The 21,792-nt window shown below is 41.3% G+C and overlaps 1 protein-coding gene across 13 annotated transcripts in view; it reads left to right on the top strand.

The window, feature by feature from the left end:
- STARD13 (StAR related lipid transfer domain containing 13) overlaps positions 1 to 21,792 on the top strand; it is a 291,307-nt gene that overhangs the window by 135,466 nt on the left and 134,049 nt on the right. Inside the window, exon 1 of one of the 13 annotated variants that reach the window (XM_071737454.1) lies at positions 14,063 to 14,322. The exons of the other annotated variants lie outside the window; for them this stretch is intronic. Coding sequence (XP_071593555.1) covers positions 14,199 to 14,322 — 124 coding nt within the window. The 5' untranslated portion in view covers positions 14,063 to 14,198. Of the gene's footprint in view, positions 1 to 14,062; positions 14,323 to 21,792 lie in introns of those variants that run through there. 13 annotated transcript variants of the gene reach the window in all.

Below are 21,792 nucleotides of genomic sequence, written 5' to 3'. Positions count from 1 at the left end.
CTTTTAGTAGCCAAAGGAGGCACAAGGCCTTAGGTACTCTGGTATCACTAGCAAGCTGCTGATATTAGCATGTTTGTTTTATAAATGCATATTACAGAAATTTATCCCTGCTTTTCACACTTCTTTTTTTGTCTGCTCACCAACATGTTGTTGAAATCTTTTATTTACATCTTTCTGGACTCTTATTCAGTATCAAAATTGCAAGATGAGTCTCCAAAGGGAAACAGAACTTCTGTTAAATATTTTCACTTATTTATAAGACAGATGGAACTAGATGCAGTACATTCAATGCCTGGATGATGCATGGGAGAACTCAAAATATTCAGTAATTAATTCTAAAATATGATATTTGTTTAAAATAAAGTGTTTGTTTCTCTGCTGTGGCCCCATGGCCTTGGAATTTGCAATGGCAACATAGGGGTGACACCATGCATACTATGTTACACATAGGTAACTGAGTATATACAGAAATATGCAAGAGTGCCTCTAACCTGCTGTGATGTGCTTATGGAACAGGGGTGTAAGTGTGGTATATTGTGCTTCCTTAGATCTTGTTAGACCCTGTGTCTCATGAGCACTGGGGGCAGGGGGAAAATACCTTTGATCTTCAAGTGTTCAAGTGTTGCAATAGCTACACTTTATTCTTATGCAACACAATTTGGATGGGCCCAGAGAATTCCTTTCCAGTGATTTTGTTCCCTCGGGTTTGATCTTTCTTTTACTGAAGTCTGTGGCACAATACCCTTGACAATGTCAACAGAGGCCAAGTGGAGTGATGAAGTACTGGAGTTGTGTTGTGTAGGGCTGCTGGGTTGTCAAATATGCATCCCTGTCCTTTGGAAACCACAGAGCCACCTCTGTCTACAGCGCTAGGCTTATTTTGTCATTATCCTTTTAGATGTTACAAAAAAGCAGCTCCTGCTTTTTGGCAGGAAAGACTCCTCCACACCCACTTAAGGCTCTTTTCTTCTCTTTGCCTCCTCTCCTGTGAGCAAAAACTTTGTCAAGAAAGCACATTTTTGGGGGGCCAGGAACAGAGACAGCCAATATTCAGCTCGTTATTTTGATTGCCTGGCTGGTAAGGGTTGGGGGAACAGATAATGTCAAGATTTCCTCTGCATTCCAGATCTGTTTTCCTCCTACAGTTAGCAGGCAGTGAGTGTGACTTTTCCCACTCGGCTTTTCCCACAGTTTGTAAGACTTATCTGACGACGGAGTTAGTGTCAACTGTCCAAAACTAACTAGGAGATATCTTCCTTTCACCACCTCTGTGCTGTTCTTGCTTATCAATGTCACTCTTCAGCTTAAATGACCAGTTAATTTACAGGCATACTGAGACAAATCCACTTCTGTTGCAGCTCCACTGAGTTCAGTGGAGCTACACTAGGAAGGAGTTTGGCTGTAGGTGTCTAAAAAGCACAAGTGGTAGGAATGTGATACTAACAGAAGCAAGAGCAGTGTGACAGTCAAAGCTTTGGCAGGATTCCCATTTCAGATTTCTGGAGTGTGATCTAACAAGGTGTTCATGTTTTACAGCTGGTGCCACAAGAGAGAAGTTGTTGTTCAACAGCAAAACAGTTCCAGTGTCTCCACATCAAAAAGTAGCCCATGTTAAAAAAGAACAAAAGGAAAAATAAATCATAGGATTTCATAACACAAATTCTATTAAGAATTATGAGGACTGTGCTTTTAAATGTGTTACAGACTTTAAGAGACCAGAATGAAACTGAAAAATAGTCAGCTTGAGATTTTCAAATGAGTCTATAATGGTTAAATAATGAAACCTCGTTAAAGTTCCCCAGAAAAAGGGAACATGAGATGAAATTGATACCTCCCACTTTACCTACAGTCTAAAGGGCTCTATAACCATGTTTTCAGCCCATGAAAGGAGAGAAGCATTTTCCAAGTGTAACATCCTTTTCAGTTGGAGCAAGTCCTCCCCAGGTCTGTTGTAGCAATTTTTCTCTGTGGGTAGTTTTGGGTGGAGTGAGTCCCCCTCTGAGGGATAGCCCTCTCCCTAACAGCTCTCTGCCTCCTTCTGTTCTCATTTAACAATGGGTGCCTAAAATTCAAGGATCTGGAATCTTATACCTCTTGCTTTCAAAATTTCATTCACGTTTCTGATTCACCGATTCAGTAAGAATTAATAAAGTGTAAACCCAAGCATTTTTAAATGATGTTTAGTTCAGTTAACCTTGTCAACCTGGACTAGCACTGCAAACAGCCAACAGTGTATTCAGAGCACTTTGTTCATTGCTGTGGACACTTCTCTGCACCACACACATATCCTTCCCACTGGTTTTCTCTCTTAGAGTCTTCTGCACTTCCCCATCTCTGCTCATTTTCTCTCCATTTCCTTCTTTGCAAAATCCAGTTTTAATTTTCCTCCTTATCATGTCCAATCAGCTGCCTCTTAAAGGCACTGACACTTTACAGTCTGGTTACATACTCATGTATTGTGGCTCCTTGACTGACTGAGGATTAACCAACTTTCTGGGTAAGAAGCAACATTTAAAAACTGAGAACCAAAAGCTTAAATTCCAGATTCCTGTTTAGGCCTTGAAATAAATCACCTGATTTTCTGAAAGGCTTTCAGAAGTAGCTGATAAGTGATTACCACTTCTGACAATTGGACAGTGACTTAGAGTCATAGACTTAGACATAATTTTTAAAATCATGAATTTTTTGTGCCTAGGCAGAGTATGTCCAAACTTAGTGCCAGGATGGAGTCCTCTTTGCAAATAAGAGATGAAGCAATGTCAGAAATGGAGTAAAAAGTGGATGTGTTGGAATACACTCATCAGGTTCATCTGTCTGAGGCAACTAGAATGATACCCATATTTAAAGTTGAAAAGAAGTCATGTGGACAGTGGAAATAACTACAGCATCCCATTTTAAGCTATCGTATGTTTCTGAAAAAGCAAAACAAACAAATGCCAAAAATGAGCTGTAATACACCCAGATGAGAATACAGATGTAGGATCCAGTATGTCTCTGCAAAAGAAAAAACAGCTTTTGCACAGGAAAACATGGAGAGATAAAACTTATCTAGGCTTTCCACACTAATATTCTGGAGATCTTCAAAAAAGAGAGGAAATAATATGAGAAATCAGTGTGGGAAGAAGATTTTCATTGTATAGAACACAGGCTTCATAAAAGATCTGATGACACCCAAATTAAAGATGTCAGTTTTTGGAATGAAAAGAGGCTAATAATAGGTTGCCTAAAAGACATGTACTTGGACAAGCATCATTTAAAGCTTCATTATCTTGACAAGCAAGCGAACAGATGGCAAAATCTGTAGCAAATTCAGGATTTTCTAGGGTACTGAAGTTGAGTGATTTCTGAAAACCAAATTCAGATGACCAAAGCAAGGTGATTTGACAACCTCAGAGCAGATGGGGTTTCAATTTACCTTACTGTGAGGCAGTGCTCAGGAGTGATCTGAAGCATTCACTGATACTGCATGCTTAATGAAGTGTTACCAGTTCAGAAAAATACCTGAGGAACATTATGGACAGCTTAATTAAAACAGCTCAGCAAAAACAGCTGTTCAATTTGTAGCCCTAGTTGTGAAAGCAAATAAAATGCTAATTTGTATGAACCATAAAGAACAGCATTGATGTTATTATAATGTCACCATATAAATTCAGGGAACTCTATCACAGTGACTTCCAGTGTTGTCAACATCACAAAACTGTCTACAAAAAGAAACATTCAGAGAGGGCAGTGAAGGATGACATGCAGGAAAGATACAATCATTTTAGTTAAAGAACTAATTAAAAATGTGGGTTTTCCTGCTGATGTTTAATTCATAGAGATAGCCAATAAATGTAAGATAGAGATCAAGTAGCACCCTCATGTGTTGGAATATGTTTCCCAAATCAATGAAGATCATCAAATCAACAAGAAAACCCACCAGGATGACCTAGACAGACTGAATAAGTGGGCTAAAAGGAACTTTATGAAGCTCAGTGTAGAGAGGTGCAAGGTCTTACACCTGGGAGCACATAACCCAAGAGTGCAGCTCAGACTGGGATCCAGTTGGCTAGAGAGCAGCCTTGTGGAAAGGGACCTGGGACTCTTGGTGGACAACAGGCTCAACATGAGCAAACAGTGTGTTGCAGCAGCAAAGAAACCAAACAGGATGCTGGGCTGCACCAACAAGGGCATCACCAGCAGAGACAAAGAAGTCATCATCCTGCTCTACTCAGTGCTTGTCAGACCCACACCTGGAGTATTTCATCCAGTTTTGGTCCCCAGTGTACAAACAGGATGTGGATAGGATGGAGAGGGTCCAGAGAAGAGTCACGAGGATGATCAGAGGACTAAGAGCACCTGCCATATGAGGAGAGGCTGAGAAGACTGAGTTTTTTCAGTCTTGAGAAGAGAAGGCTTAGGGGAGGCCTAACCATGATGTTCCCGTACTTAAAGGGTGGCTACAAAGAAGATGGAGACTCCCAGTTTACAAGGAGTCACAGGGATAAGGCAAGGGGCAAAGGGCACAAGTTGCTCCTGGGGAGATTCCGTTTGAACACAAGAGGAAAATTCTCATTCTGAGGACAGTCAGATATTAGAATGGTCTCCCAGGGGAAGTGGTGGATTCCCCCACTCTGGAAAGTTTTAAGTCTCAGCTCGACGGGGTGGTGAGACATCTCATATAAACAATAATATTAGAAGGGTTGGACTAGATGATCTTTCAGGGCCCTTCCAACCTGGCAGTCTATGATTCATGCTATAATTCTATGAAACTGAGGGCTTAAGCACTATGTGAGTGAATAAGGAAAGGGAAGTACCCACACTGGATGAAATCTTGCTGTGAAGAACATGTGAATTATTACAATTATTTTACCAACTCAGGAATTTCACCATTAATGTGAGATTGTCACTAATGTTTGGTCTAAATTGTGGGGATTTCTGAAGAATTATTAGAGCAGTTCTCTTGTGGGAACTGAAGGGAAGCTGTCCTTGGTGTTTATTGGGAAGACCTTGAGTTTCATCAGTTCTGCACTAAAAGGATATTTTCTGCCTGTACAAAGTTGAATATGATCCTACTGTTATTTTTTTAGCAGTACATACAACCAAATTATCATTTATCTTGCCCAGCTATAAAAGATGAGCTATAGGACAGGACAGAGGAAGATGAATCCAAATCTGTTTAAGTCCTAATGGAAGAGAATGTTTTCCAGATGAAATAATATTCTTTGTGACATGACTGACAGCAATGAACTATGTTAGATCACTGCAAAACCACTTAGCAACTTTTCAGAACAGAAATGGGGAAGAGCTTTTAATTTAAGGTACAAGATTAGGTTTTAGTTTACATATGTATTCCTTACACTTTTTTCCCTCTAGTAATGACATTCACTAAGTATGTGTAGGGCCTGAACTCTGAAACTATGTATCTGATAATTTTGATCAACTTAACATCAAGGATTACTTAGTGTAAATATTCTCTGCCACATAATTTAACTGGATTCTGTCTCAAAAACTATCAGTGCCTAAGATTCTGCTGAGTTAAAATTTCTTTAGCACCTGGTCTCCAAGCAATTTACGTGGGTTTATGTAATGCAACTTATTCAAAAAATTTCACTGAAGTGTAGAACAGTGTCAGGTGATTAGTACTGAGCAGATTTATCTCAGCACAAAATGATGAAAAGCTGTTCAAGTGAGTCTGCATGACAGTAGGGTAAGTAAACAGTATGAGCTCCATCTGTATCCCCAGCACCATAAAGGTGTCCTGACCATTATCCATAGGAAGTAACTTCACTGGAAACCATTGCAACGCTGAAAATGAACTCTGGAACCAGTAACACATACAATCAAAACAGCAACTTCTTCTTGCCTTCTGGAGCAGTCCTGAATGCAGATCTCTTTCACTTGCATGACATTGAATTGAAGTCAAAGGGAATTGTGCATGTGGACTCTCAAAAAAGCATCTAATAGAGGGTGAGTTAGGCTAGATACAGTGTTCCAAGGGAGTACAAGGAGGAGGTGAAGCCTGCACTGTTCTTTCTGGAACCAGCTTTTCAAACAATACTAAATAAAAAAGCCATTTCTTGAAAGGGAGTAGTGGCATTATCAGTGGAGAGCAGTGGCTGTGACCTCTGTCATTATTCTGGTCACACTGCTGTACATAGCAGCAGGTGATGGGGAAACTTCTCCTCAAGTAGTCCCTGCTATCACCTTTCTTGGGAAATAAATGGTACCAAGTAAGGCTTTCAATCCTAAAAGAGAAGAGCCAAATATCTTGATATTTTCTAGCTTTCTTCCATGCTGTTTGGTATTACTATTTGTATAATAGTAACTCAATGTTACTAAAAAAAATCAATTCTGTAAAGACAAAACGGGTGCATAGTGTACATTTTTTGCCTCTTACTTGCAAAAGTTGGAGTCTCTTTGGAAGACCACAATAAGTTATGCTTTAGATGTTGGACTACTTAATTTCTCACAGATGAATTCTTTTACACAGACAATAATTACACAGCAGCACAGCAGTGCTCTCATAAATTCTGATGCCTGCTCTTCAGTGATATGTTACAGCATTACTTATACTATATAGTGTAGCACACATAAAAATATAACATAGCTTTGTTTCCAAGATATTGAATCTTGAATGAAGTTATGCAAACACCCTGCAAAAGACAGGAGGACTTGAAGCAAAACTAGGGTGAAGAAGCTGCAAATTCAGTGTCAGAAGTAGTTATTAGACTCACAGGTCACAGCTGTTCTTTTGCCTACCTGATTATTCAAAGCCATTACTGGAAGAATATTGGACTTCTTTGATAACTTTTTTTTCTCTAAAGCTTTCTGTAATGGTTTCAAGGGCAGCACTAAAGGCCCATTCGTGTTTCAACCAAAAAAGTAAAACTCTCAGGGACTCACAGTAAACCATTCTCTACACAGCTCTAAAAACTGAAACTGCAGTTGTTACTGCTGACTTGTTAATATAACACAGACATTGACATTTCCTGGTTACTGTAAACACTGAAATGCTTTTGGAGTTAATGGAATACAGGTGCTGCCTAATGCTCCTAAAATGTTCTCACAGAAACAGAGACATTTTTGGATAGAAAAAGCTGCAGATCCACCTAGTCCAGCCCCTTCTTCACAGCGTGAATATCCTGCTTCTCAGTGGGAATACCCAGATATGTTAAATGTCATGAAACAAGCATTCTTTCTAAGCTTAAGCTCCTTTATATTAGCAGGAATGGCAGTACCACTTAGCCTGCTGGAACAGAGAGTTCTGTAATGCCAGAGCTGGGTGATGGAGTGGGCTTAGGCAGGCTCTGAGCTGGCTGGGAAACCTTCCCAACAGAGCTGTGGGAAATGATGCTTACAGTCAAATTGCCACCAGCCTTCCTTTCGAATGAGACTCAGACAATACTGTGAACAGTCATTTGTCCCTTTTTTTACTGTAGAAGAAAAAGAAAAGGAAAAATAAATCTCAAAAAAAAAAAAAAAAAAAAAAAAAAAAATCAGCCTTAATGACTCAAGATCCCATGGAACTGTAAAGGTTAATAGAGGTTGACTTGGCCCTCAGCCAAATTTTGAATCTGGTTGTTACAATCTGCCCACCTGAAATTCTATCCACTATTGCAACTGGACATTCTTTATTTCCTGTCCAAAACCTCTAGTAGCATTGCATTTCAATTCTATCCAGTATATATTTTTAAAATCTGTTAAATAAATTAAAGTAGTAGATATGTAACCAGTCAAGAAGGAAGCTCTGTAAAAATCCATAGCTTGAAATATTGTTACTTGGCAGTATGATCCCATCAGTCAGTAGCCTGATTACTAAGAAATGTGTGTGTAAGTATTTGTGTATCTGAAAAAAGTTCTTTCTCTTACAGCTAAATTCGCTTGGGGAGCAACTCTGTTGCACTGTTGTTAGAGCCTGTTGTCAAGACTGATTGTATTTTTCTGTGTAATCCAGGAGAGCTATAAAAAAAAAAGACAGGCTCCCAGGTCTCTGAACCAATATCCAGATACAGAGTGTGCTAAATTGCCACTGACTACTGCAAGGCTTTTTACATAAATGTTCCAATTATTTCTACTGTGATGGTAATAACAGTTGGAAGTTTGGAAAAAAAGAAAATCTTGGTTTAGACAAGGTCCCTATATGATATTAAGGAAACGAGCACTTTGGGGGCAAAAAAAAAGATGTAATTTATAATGTTTTTTTTTTACTGAGTATTAAAAAGGAGAGGAAAAATCAGACACCAGAAGCTAAAATGAGAAGAACAGGGGAAATATTTTGTTCTGAGACATTTCTTATTTCAACATTGCTGCTCACTTCTTTTTCAAGAGCATTAATCACCTCAAAATTTTAAGCTCTGCTCCAAAAAACCCCCGCTATATCTAATACTTTAAATGTATTGCACTTTCCCAGTTGCTTAATCATTGAAGAATTGGCTATTTCTACAGTGACCAGCTTTGCCAAGCCCAAGCTTTCATGTCTGCAACATGCTATATTTTAAAGATGTCCACAGAGCATCTTAGGAAAGGAGGTGAAAGATTACTGGCACTTGATTTGTTTTGTCCATTCTTCTCCTCTGCTATCTGAGAAATGTGCAAGGGCTGTTGTAGCTGCAGTTCTTCAGAATTTCAGCTTAAGTATCAGCTTTTCTGTTTACTGTTCAGTGGAAGAGCTGTGTTTATTCAGACAGTAATCCATCCAATGATCGTTTGTGCCACAGTTACCTCCCCATCCCCTTTCTCACCATTCTCAAATAACAGAGCATCCTCTGACCTGTCTCACAGGGCCTTCACCTGTAGATCATCATTCTCCTTTGATAAATTAAGCTTAGATAAAGAGGTAGGATAGGAGAAGTCGGGGGGTTATTACAAATAATCTGCAAGAGCTAGATATAACTAGGGTGTGAAATGGAAAGAAAAGCCTGAGTTTAGCCAGAATGTGGAAATACTGTTCCACTGCAAAACCAGAAAGATGGCAATTATCTTCCATAAAAAGGGACATTTTCTCTAATGTTAATTCTGTAAGAAATAATTTGTTGTGAGGAGTTTTCTAGATGAAAATTACCCATTTCTCTAGGAAAAGATTTCGTCTTGTATTTACCAGCTCATCTTTGTTCTCACTCTGCCTTGATAGACATAACCTACTTCAGTGCATCCCAAAAGAAAATATTCTGGCAGTTCTCTGCTGTCACTTTTCATCACAGTCCATTCTGCCTTTATTTTGAATCAAGTGGAGGCTATTTGGCTTCAAGTTGAAGGTCCTTCCCTCCCCTATCTATCATTTTTTCAGTACTAAAACCTTGAATCCCACAGTCTTCTGGTGTATTTTCAAATGTACATTTCTATGCTTTCTGTAAAATTGCCCCTCATAGTTGGGAGTTGGTTGTCTGAATGTATAGATACCACATTAACCTCCATGGAGGCCCTCTTGCTAATTCACTTTACATCAGTGTAATTCTGATTCTAAAAAAATAATTCTGATGTGCTAGCATCAGTAGTCACTAATCTGGCCAGTATGGCTTTATTGTTCTCTTGTAACTCCACCCTTCCTATCCCAATTAGCTCTGGTGTCTTGGTTTATATTTAGTTTGTAATCTCCTGAGAACATAGATTCTACTTTTGCTCCATCCAGTTTCTGATTATAAATGCTTTGATAGTAATAAATAATAATACTAACAGAATGAAGTACCATTCTGTATGAACGAGAGAAAATCTTAATTCTCCCCATCTCCTCCGTGCCAGTTTTAGCAAAGGAGAGGGAGCACGGTCAAACAGCAGATACTTTGTTACTGTAGACTGTATCTGAGCACACTTAAAGCCTTTTCACAGTGAATACTGCAAGAAGTCCTGTTAATTTCAGCATTAATCACTGTGAACAAAAGTGAAAGAATTTGGCCCCAAGTAATGAAAGCCAGCAGGGCTCTGCTGCTGGCAAAGTGTGGAGTGATCCTTTCCCAGAGCTTCAGAAAGCTGAAATGGAGAAAGGTGGACAGATAGGTGCCAATCTCCTAATAAACTAAGAGTGAAAAGTGCTTTAGAATTGATCCTCATTAAAGGTATCTTAAAGTTATGATAAAGGTATCTTAAAATTATGATAATTTGCATATGTAAATAGCAAGCAAGGAGAACAAACTGGAACATTTTGTCCTCATTCACAATGATTCTTATTTTTCTCTATCCAAAATGTTTGTTTGTTTACTTAGATGTCAAAGAGGACATCTACTCATATGCCCTTGGTGCTTTTCACATAACTTCAACCACAGAATTAGTATGCAATTCACTGCAGTCTGCTATTAGGAAAACAAGCAATGGAAAACCTCAGATCTTTTCTTCCTTTCCAGTAGGAACTCAGACTTGCAACATCACACTCCAGACATTTCGTCTGTGATAGAAAACAAATTCCAGAGCTCTAGGACCCCAAAGAGACCATTGCCAAAGTTATAAATATTACATGATGTATTTATATCTAGTCTGTCTGAGCTATTTGAAGCTACAAAAGTACAGCAACACCACTTTGAGTCTTGTAAGCTTCAAGAAGCCTCATTATTTACTGTCAGTTCCTGAAGAATTAGATGTATTATAAAATTTGAAATTGTACTGATTAGCATCACACTGTATCCATGGTCCTGTGGTTGTAAGTGATTTTCTCTTTTGCTTTACTATTGCTTTTAAAGAGATAAAAGTGTAATGTGCTTGTGTCCACTAAACAGCATGCAGAAACCATGGATGTACTCCTCTCACATTTTCCTCTGCAAGATGTATCCTGTTTCGTTCTTCCACAAGCAGACAAATACTGTGAAATGGTTAAACATGGAGAGATAAGTAAGGACTAGAGGAAAAAGTGGAAAAAAAGCTGTACTTTTGCCAGTCTTTCAGTAGTTTACACATGGCAAACCAAAGCATAGTTGTTTTTTTTTCTCTTTCCTTAGGCCTGGCTCTCTGCTTAACAGGTGCATGGGAGTTTTCACAGTGGCTGTATTAGGACTTGATCAGGCTGCATAATGGAATCTGTAACAAATTAAAAGCACACTGCTAATTAGAGGCCAGATTAGTATGTACTATCAATGAACTTGGCATTGAATTACCATGCTGATTGGGGGGAACTATAAAACTGATAAATATATAATTAGAACATCAGACTTCTATGCCACAATGGCATCCCAGAATGGGTATAATTAGCTTGGATTGCCCCCCAACATTTTGCATGCTTGCAGGATTTTAAGGCAGACAAACACCACTTTCATTCCTGCCAATATTCTGTTATCAGTGAGAAAAGACAAATATCATCGTTCTGCTGATTTTGAGGCAACTGGGAATTTCCTCCTTTCTGTTCATCATATACAGTGCTTTTATTGCAATTACTCTGAACAGAACTATTTCTGCAAGGCTAGTATCAAGCAGGAAAGCTGCTGTTCCTGTAGAAAATGTACTTTCCTTTTCTTTCCCACAGAAATGTTATCCATCTTGTTCAGCCTTTCAGAAGATTTCAAGCTGTAGACAAGAGCACTGATCTGTTGGCTACTTATGCACTTAACCAACAGACAAAAATGCGTGGAGGGAGACCAGAACTTTATCATTTAGTCATGTTTTCTAACTCCTAAAAGGAAGTGAAGCATCTTTGACCTGTGAATGACCCCCAACACATACCTTTCTTCAAGCAGGTTGTGTAGAATAGCTCTTATTGTAACTGTTACTGCTAGGTGTAATACATCAAAATAACCTGTGCTGGTAACTCCACTTCTGAACAGCTGACTGTGACTAAAGGCATAAAATAGAAACGGGCCAGTTGCTGCATGAGATATTTTCTCATTACTCAACTGCATTATTTTCTTAGGGGAGAAAAGTACAGTATCTGATCTTGCTGCTGCTTGATTTAATTTTCCACAATAAAGTGCCTGAAATAAGTTAGATGCTGTGCCTGCCACAGAGTTTGGTCTGGGCTTGCCTGTCCAGTTTTGATGCTGCTTATGGAACACAGCCATAACACTTAGAGTTTATCTTAGTAACCTGATGAGATAACATGGGATTGGTAATTGCAAGTATCTCATTGCTAATTAGCTACTTTTAGTAAAACTGGAATTCTAGGGACCTTTTGGAGAACATAACATCTTAAAAAATTATACATAATGGGAGAGAGTATCTTTTGTTTCATCACTACATTTTGGCCATCAGAGAAAGCAACTGAAGAAGGGGATATCTGTGTCCCAGACAGGCTGAGCACAGTAAGAGTGTGCATTCAAGTGTGGCTGCCAGAAGAGCACTGCTGAAGCTTACAGTACTGCCTGACAAGGACTGGTGTTTGTGGGTAGTGACAAAACCTTCAAAAAAGATACTACGATTTTACTTCAAGACTGTGATCTTTTTAGGGCAGCTGAGTATAATGTCAGAAATTAATTTCTCATCTCTACCTGGTCCCTAGCAGATGGGAGTCCATGGCAGAAAACAGGCACTGTAGTTCTCATGTAGCCATAATGGCTGTGTTGGGAAGGAATTAAATAAAGTGAGGCAGAGGTCAGAGGCAGATTTACCAGGAAGAGGAGCTGATTGTGGGAACTGTAATCCTCTGTTCTCCCATTAACATCAGCAGGTGTTTGCTCTGAATCATGGGATGTGGGAGTATTTACATAATAATGCTGTCCACCTTCCAGATCTTGGATACATCCGTCCCTGGAAGGCATCCCTTTTAGAGTCTGTCCAGTTACTAGCTGGAATTGCAGGAGTGGCATACAACATCTTAACAAGTTCTAGGCAAGCACATTGTCTCCACTGTATCTGATAAAACAGAGTTAGTTTAAGATGAACCTGTTACAAAGAGGGACAATGGAAAATAAACTCATGTCAGAGGAAACATTTTATTAAAACTGAGTGGTAACATGGAATATATCTGCTTTATTTGCTTTTAGCTTCTATGGCTACTGCTGATGTTGCAGGTAGGGTTTTAATTTAAACACAACAGAGCTATCGATAATGTTTAACATAACTGCTGCACCAGGGCATTCAGCTGTTTCAATGTAAGGAACTCACTTTCAGGAACACCAGCCTCTTCATTGCATATCACGAATGCTCTGCAAAAAGAGTAAGCAGTAAGTAGTGGTTTGTGACTAAATAAATTGAAGCCCCTGTTGTCCTTCTCAGCTTCTGGTGTCTCTGCCATCAGTCCTGCTGGGAACCATCCACTCCAGGGGTGGCCAGGATAGGGAAGGTGCCACTGTTACAACAGTATTTCCCAGACCACAGGGGAAGCAGAGACCCAAAATTGGTTTCCTAAATGTGATAAGGGCCCCGGTGTTGCTCATCTAGGAATGGAGAAACTGGCGTTCCATTTCATCTATAAATCCATGCAAAAAGTGGCTGCTAGGGTTGAGTTCTGAAACCTTTTGGAAGTGCTTGTTAAAGAAGAGGAGATGATGCAGGGGGGTGGCAGGGATGAAGCAGGGGGAGGGCAGTTAAGAGGTAAACGGGTGGAACCCAGAAAGTGGGAAAGAAACGGGAGAGGCTGTGTTGCAGGGACTGTGGCTTGAGAGCAGAGGTATAGAGTTGATAATCGGAGACCTCGGATCAAACGCGAGGCAGTGGAAGGTGGCGAGGGGACAGCGTGAGGCCGGGGCTGGCAACGGGGAAGCTGGAGAGGGCCGACCGGACAGTTCCCACATGAAGGAACCGGGTCACGGAATTTAGGCGGCCGAACCACGAGGCTTACTCTGTCCCCACCGGTCCTGGGTGCCCTACGCGGGGGTCCCGGCCAGGCCTGGGGGCGGCCATTTCCCCCCGCCGGCCTCTCACTGGAGCAGCAGGGGTGACCCCCGCGCCTCCCCGCCCGCGGCCCGCAGGCAGGGGCCGACGACCCCACTCGTCTGTGGGGCAGGAGCTGTGCCAGGCCCCGGGGCATCTTCCCCGCCCCGCGGGGGCTGAGGCGCGGGGGAGAGAAGGAGGGAGGAGTGCGGTGCGCCTCGGGACGGGGCGCTGAGGGCGGCTGACGGCCAAGCTGCTGGTGCTGCTGCTACTGCTGCTGCCCCGGGGCCCGGGGCGGGGGCGGGCGGTGTGGCGGGCGGCGCGCAGGTGAAGGAAGGGGCCGCCCGCCCGGAGCAGCGGTGACGCTGGCTGCGGCGCGGCGGGGCTGCCCCGCGGCCCCATGTGGCTGCCGCCGCCCGTCCCCGGTCAGAGGAGGCGCCGCCGGTGCTGAGCGGGGCTGCCCGGAGCGGCATGCGGAGCCGCCGAGGATGAGCAGCCAGCGCCGCCCGGCCAAGGCGCAGCTCCGGAGGTCGCTGAGCGAGCAGCTGCGGGACTCCACCGCCAAAGCCTGGGACTTGCTCTGGAGGAATGTCCGGGAGCGGCGGCTCGCAGGTCAGTCCCGCCGCGTCGCGGCTGCCGCTACCTGCCCGCGGCCGCCTGAGGGGAGACCCCGGGGGACGTCCCGGCCCCGGCGGCGCAGGGGACTCCCTGCTGCGGGGGACACCCTGAGGGACGGGTCGCGGAGACCTCGGGGCTTCAGCCCGAGCGGGACGGGACGGGAGGTCCCTGGTTCCCGGGCAGCGGCAGGGGTAGGGGTGGCAGTGGCGGGCAGGTCGGGCTCCCCCAGCTCCCCAGGCTGCACCTGCCCGTGTCCTGGCGGTCACTAGCAGTAGGGCTCAGGGCTGAACACGCAGGTAGCAGCGCGTCGGAGGCACCTTCTGAGCATCTCAGAAATCAAGAGGGTTGAGTGTACCCTCGGGAAGCGGCTCACCTGCTCCTCTGAGCAGTTTCCGAAGTCAGTTGCAGGTCCAGGGTGCTTTGTCTCAGGGTTGGTGTGTGAGGAGGACTGCAAGTCCCAAAGAAAAATGTGTGGGTTTTGGGGATATTTCATTCCAGATGCTTTTATAGCTTTTGGTCACCTAACTGCTCCGAAAATCCTGCTTCTGCAGTCTTAATGTCCCCAGGTAGACACCAGAAGGACACAGAGCAGAGCTGATGCTCCAGTAGCTCAGGACAAATTTAGAGCATTGCTGTGACAGCAACGGCATCACTTTATGCATGCAAAGACACCCCTAATTTGTATTTGTAAAATACTTTGTGAATTGAAAGATTTAGAGGATATATGGAAGTGCAAGCTAGAGTTATTATACTGGAAAACAATACATCAAGATTTATGAGCAGAATAATGTATAATGAAGGGTAATTTGTAAAGATGGATTTGTCTGTCACATCCTACAGCACTGTTAGGAGTTTGGTGACCTTGCCTAGGGCACTGTGACATGCTGGTATTGTGTAATACCGAGGTAAATAGTTTATGATACAGGTCTCTACACTGCAGCTACAACACGTTAGCTTTAACAAACATGCAATTTAAAGTTGCATGTTGATTTTTTTGAAAAATTAATCTAAAGCAGGTAGCTTCAGTAATGAACTACTGAACCATTAAATTTTGTAGTCTTATGACTACTCAACATATTACTCTCTTTACATGTAATCTTCTTATTCCTATATTAATAGCAGATGCCAGTAGACATTCAGCAAGGATACTGTTGGCTATTTTTTTCTTTTTTGGTCAAAGACAACTATTGCTTGATTGAGCAAAGGACCTGGGCAGGCTGCCATGAAGCTGTAGCCAACTTCTTAAAGCAGCTGAGTATTAAAATTGATGGAGTCAGACTTTTTATTTAAGGTGGATAGAATACTAATGTCATGGTTTATGCATTGCCATAATTTAAGTACTATTCAAAATACACTGGTGAGACACTGATACACATGCCCTTTAATGAAATGAATTATCTGACAACATGACAAAATGTGTACACAAGTAACATCTGTTGATTCCAGATACGTTCTCTTCTTCAGATGCTTTAATGTCTCTGGGATTTTTGTTTTGTTTTTTTTTTAATATTTATTTTTCCTTCTGGCTCCTGTAGCTACAGTGCATATTCTTATGTCTCTTGAGCAAATATCATTAATGAGAAAGCAGGGGTTTAAACAAATCTAAATGTCATTGTTTGCTGATTGCCAGGCCAGCATGTCCTCCATAGCAATGGATCCCATTCCAGAGACAGGTAGATAGTTGTACAAGTTCCCTTTTTTTTCCCCAAAGTTGACATTGTGGTTTAATCCTAACTGACAGTCAGAGCAGCACTGTAACTGGTAACTAGTGTTTACCAGCAATGATTGAAACAAAAAACAGTTTAAACCATTAGTGTGCTGTCAGATTCCAACGATCAAGCCAAGTAAAGAGTTGTACTTAAATCATCATTGTGATGATGGCTTTGCAGACACTTAAATAGTTACTCTTTTGCTACTTTTTTCTGTTTGTTCAAGTTTCAGACAACAGTTGCCCAACATATACTTGTAAAAAAAGTTAACACAATACAGCTAATTCATAAAAATTATATAATTATTGGAGTTGGGCAAGATGCTGGGAGGTCTCTAGTCCAGCCTCCAGCTCAGAGCAGGATCAGCTCTGGGAAGAGGGCAGGTTACACTGTGCTTTCCCCAGTGCTCCTTGGGAGAAGTTTCTGCCCCAATATTCATGTGCAGAGGGCAGCAGTGCACAGTTGGGCAGCGGGTGTGTAAGATGGAACAAGAAGCTGAACCTTGGCTCCACTGCACTCAAAGAGACAGACAGCGTGGCTGGGTTGTTGTGGAAAGTAAGCTGTGCATAAAAAGGCTGCTACAGTGTCCCTTCCTTGGCCTTCCCAGCAGAGGTGAGGAGCAGCAGCCTGGCTCCTGGAGTGCTCCTGGGAGAGGGCTGCTCTCTACTGTCTCTTATTCAGGATGGATCTGTGGTGCCCAGCAGCTCCTACTGACTCTTTCTGATTCACTGAAAGGGATTTGTTTCTTAAACAATGAGTGTACCCTCTGCAGCGCCATAAATGCCAGCCTCAGCTTTTCTGTGCTTTTCATAATTTTTGCAGAGGTATTTTGCACTGCTTGTGTTCCCACTGGGCTTAAATTTTAAGTTGGGATTCACAAACCAGTCAGGAAATGTTCCAGAATTTTAACTCCCTTGTTGAAGTGGGAATCTATTTGTCTAGAAAGTTTTATAAAATACTGTTGGTTTAATGTAAGCTGCTGTGCCATTATTGAAAGCCATTGCTTTCAGAATTTGACTTCTCTATTTAGCAGACTCTTTGAAAGTCATGACCCTAAGGTGATTCTGAGATCCCACTCAAATCATAATCACCTGTTACAATAAAACATAAGGTGTAGCTGTTACATCTGTTGTATGTAGGAGGAAAGTGCCATCCTCTACCTGTCACTCTTTCAATTACTGTATGCTAAAAAAAATATGAAATCACAAAGAATATATTTAAGCTTTGAAGCTTGGTACTTCCAAGTCAGGAAACACCAGAGGGAAGGATGCCTGTTGCTGCCATGTGCAGACTTCTCAAAGTGTAGGATTGTCTTTTAGTGACATTATTTTATCCCCCCATTTTTTCCTCCCTCATTCAGGGCACAAAGTAATGATCCCTGTTCCTCAGTCTTTTAACCTGGTAATCTGTAGCCTGCCATACTGCAGCCCTCTCAAACCCTGGACAGAGCACAAAATGTCAAATTGCCTCAAGTGCTCGTGAACACGATGCTTAGGAGTACTGAGTCTTCCATACTCTGTACCATTAAAGTTTTAATTATATTTCTAGAAGCTGTAAGGTTCTGTTGCTGCCATTTTACCGATAGGAACCAGAGGCACAGTGAGATTGAATTTGGGAGTATCAATAACTCTTGAGTGATAGAACTTGAATTTTCTATTTTAATATTTAAATTATGGCTCTTGGTGGCTCCTATTGCCCAATGCTTGTGCAAATCGGCCTCCAGGATCTGTCTGTGCTGCACTCAGGGAATAAGTAACTCACCATTCTTGGCAGCCTGGCCAGATTTTGTTTCAAGTGACTTGCTGAAAACCAGACAGAGAGAGAGAGATGGAACCACAGGGGCACCATTTACTTGGCATAGTCTCAGAAACAAGATTTTTTTTTTACTGTGTGCTCTCTCCCACCCTTTCCTGCATGCCTCTCAGCATCTGTAAGAGATGTAACAGGAGTCCTACAGTGGCTGGCTTAGTTGGGTACGTGACTCTGATAAACAACTAGATTACTGGCCATCATCAGATGGGATCCTAGGGAAGGGAACGCGTGGATGAGGTTAAGACTTTGTCCAAGTGCCTAACGGGAGGAGGGTGGAGTTAGGATCAAACAGGTGACTTCAGCTCTGAGACTTCTGAAGTTTGAACACTTGACTTTGTGACCCTTACATTCTTTATTAGAGGAAAGGTTTGTCCCTAATTGCCTAGGTTTAGCTTTTAGCTGTGGTTTAGCAATCCACAGAGGATTCCTGCTCTGTAAGGCTGCCACTGCTGTGTCTGCATCCTCAGCCATTTAGCCAAATCTCTCTTCACCTGAGCTCCAGATCCCACAAGACTAGGTATGTTTTTAGTTCTTGAAGAGATTAAATCCCCATTCAATTTCCTCCGACTCTTCAGGTACAATTCCTGAGATGCTTTTGGGGAAGGAAGTTGGATGCTCCCGCCCTGTTTTGGGCTTGGATATGATTCAGGCAAATCAAAGCTGGGGGAGTGTTTTCCACTAAAGTCTCCAGTGGTCTGCTCAGACTGGCATTTCAAAGTTTTATAACTTGGCCAAGTCTGGACAGATTTTTCAGAGACGGATGCTGGAGTCACTCTTGTGACTCTGAAGTCACAGACTTTGCTGTGAGGTTACTGGGTTTTGTTTCAAAGGATGAAGCACTAGTTTCTCAAGCAAGCAGTCTGAAAATGTACAGTGAGACAATATACCATGGACTAATCATGTCTTAGAAATGGGTGACCTGCAGCACCAAAAATTTTAAAAGGACCATGAGGCAGGCTCATGATTAAAAGAAGATTTTAGTCTAAAGTAGCTAAAATCAAGATCTTTAAATGAAAATGTTTAGAAAACCTATTCTTGGATATCCTTAACAGTTCAGGAGGACTTTATACACTGATCTGCAGCTACAAGTATTTCTTCAAATGTGTCTGAAATCATTTTATGCCAGAGATGAAACTGAACATTAGCTGAATGAAACTGAACAGAGAATAATTTGTTCAGTAGAAAGTAATTGCCACATTCACCATTTGGCAAAGACATCAAGGCAGTGATCCTTCTCCTCTCAAGTAACTTGTGGTTGGTTTGTGGGTTATTGTGATTTTTATTGGGTGAAAATTATCAAGTCTAGGTTTGTAATTACAGTCTGGAAACATGGTGCTACTTGGCACCAGCCAATCTGTTGATTCTACAGAATATGGAAGAGAAAAGTGGTTCTTAAAAAAATAGTGGTCACAAAGAAATTTTAGCAAAGTTTTCTGTTGTGCAGCCATATTTCTGGAGCGTAGTTAAAGAAGCATCACATCTATAGGTGCCTCATAGTTTTTAGTTTTCAGTTAAAATGAAACATTTTTAAGAAATAGCTTTTGCAAGTTTGTACCCTGTAAAGCAGAGCTCATTATTTCCTGTTTAATGTGTCCTGAGGTCAGTGTTAGGTGAGCCCAGAGGAAACTTGTGCCAGGCTCCCGGGTCCTCAGAGAACCCCCCAGCAAAAACAGGAGTCCAGATACGAGGCCAGCTTTATTGCTGCTGCATCTTGGCTTTATTCTATTACTGAAATTTCTTCTTAATTAAGACCTTGGTGTACAGTGCAAATGTGGCATGTTAATCTAATTAAAGCCATTCCAAAAAATGGGGGATTTTTTATAAAATAATTCTGCCAGGTCAATTTTCATTAGAGAGTGTGGGAGATGTGCATGTGCAAAACCTAGAATTGTTGTGGCCTGTTCAGTGAATATACTTTTATATTCTGCTTTAAAATCATGCACATATACTTTTTGAAAGCAAAAGTCTGTGCCCCCAGCAGTGAACTGGAGAGTACAAGACGTTGATTCTCATTTAGGTTGATAAGATGTATATGTGTAAATTCCCCCCTAACCCAACCCCATCAATGGGAAAAGACTGCTCTTTGTCAAGGAGAACATTTATGAAAGATGTTCTTTATTGGGAATGGAGTGCTTCAGGGAAGAAAGAAAGTGACTTATGAGTGTTTTGCTTGGTCAAGCATGCCAGGAGATTTTCTGCTCTTGTAACAGCCAAAAGAGTAGTCATTGGTTGCATAAATTATATTAATCATGCTAAATACTCTATATTAATCTTAGGATGGTTTTTAGGTGAATTTCTTTAAAATGGATAGATGCTCTTCTTCAGATGCTTGTTATGTCAGTATTTTGTAATTTCCACCTCCTTCCCTAGCCACTCCCTGAAGACCAGAGGCTGGAGTCTGAAGAGGGGGCGATGGTGGCAAAATACCATCATTGTTAGTGCTGCTGCTGCTGGGTTCTCATGACCCTCAGCAACAAGAAGTTAATTCCAGAAATACAATTACAAAAATACCAATATGCTTGACCTGCCAAGTATTTCTGTATCAGCATGAGACTGCAGAGGGGGGTGATGGAGGACTCCCCACTGTCTCAGAGTCCAGAAAAAGATGTAATTTTCTCATACCCACTCCCATGGCTCTGCTGCTGTTTGCCATGTAAGTTTTGGAGTGACTGTGGAGGAACAGCAGAGGTGACAATAACATTCATCCTCTGGTTTTACATTTAGCACTTAAATTCTGTATTTGAACAAGGCCTGCTTCCATCAGAGAGAGCTGGATCAGATTATTTTCCTAAAAGAAATTCAGTTTTGATTAATTAACTTCCTAATATTATGAGACTGCTGAGAAAATGGAGAATGAGTGCTGGTAATAGGACTGGGTACCATTTGAATCACTCCACTTCTACTCAATAGCTATTTGAAAAGATTCTTCACAGGTCTTCATTCTGGAGCTTGGCTGTCCACTGATTTGAATGGCACATAAATCTTTAGAAAACATTTTTTTTATGGACAGTTATGTAGTTATGTTGTCAGCCCATTTTATAGTACAGTTATTATTTATTATTATTATTGGTTTTGTTATTGCTACTGACATTGTGTGGTTCCTTGAGCATCCACAAGGTTCCTTAAGTTCTCGGTTGGCAAGTATTTATATTAATTTCTCTACAAAATAGATGACCCCAGTTCATTCCACCTGTATATGTTTCCTATATGACTAGGAGGCTGATACCTTGTCAGTATGCTACACCATGCCTTTCCAGAGGTTTCCTGTAAGCATTGTAATTATTGCTGATGTTTGCAGACCATAATATTGGAAACAAATCATAGTACTGCTTTTCCAGAAGCAGTAAAAGCAGTATATATAATACAATATTGTTTAAGTTCCTGTATGGTTAGATAGATGTGTTTATTTATATATTATTGTTGAGATCCTACATGTAGGATCTCATATAAACCAATATAAATACTTAGTTTATTTGTATGACATTAAACTGTAACTATGTTTTTCCATCCCAAGATTGCTCCTTATTACTGGCCATAGCATATTAAGTTATGTATCTTCTCCCTTATTTCCTATAAAGAGCTTTGTATTTGTTCCTATGACCATAATCCTACTGACCACGTTTTTTATCCCCATGCAAGTGACTTTATTTATAATAATAACAACCATGCCAGAACATTTATATAGAACATTTATATTCCCAATAAACTTTTAGCTGCTAAATGAACACCATAATAATTCACATCAATACAGCCTTGTTGGTGGCTGGCCAACAAATTCCTAAACATGGGAAATTTCTGGACTCAGTAGGGCCCTGGAGACTGAACTTCTACTCTTTTGCTTTCCCATAGTAGAATAGAGTAGTACTTGGTGTTTAGTTTCAGGAATCAGTGAAGTCTTAGTTCTGAATTTTGCATTATCACTTCTTGTTTGAATTAAAAAGCC

Source organism: Heliangelus exortis, chromosome 1, assembly GCF_036169615.1.
Source record: "Heliangelus exortis chromosome 1, bHelExo1.hap1, whole genome shotgun sequence".
NCBI lineage: Eukaryota > Metazoa > Chordata > Aves > Apodiformes > Trochilidae > Heliangelus > Heliangelus exortis.
The sequence above is the reverse complement of the archived record's forward strand: the minus strand, read 5'-3'. Positions and strand labels throughout refer to the sequence as shown.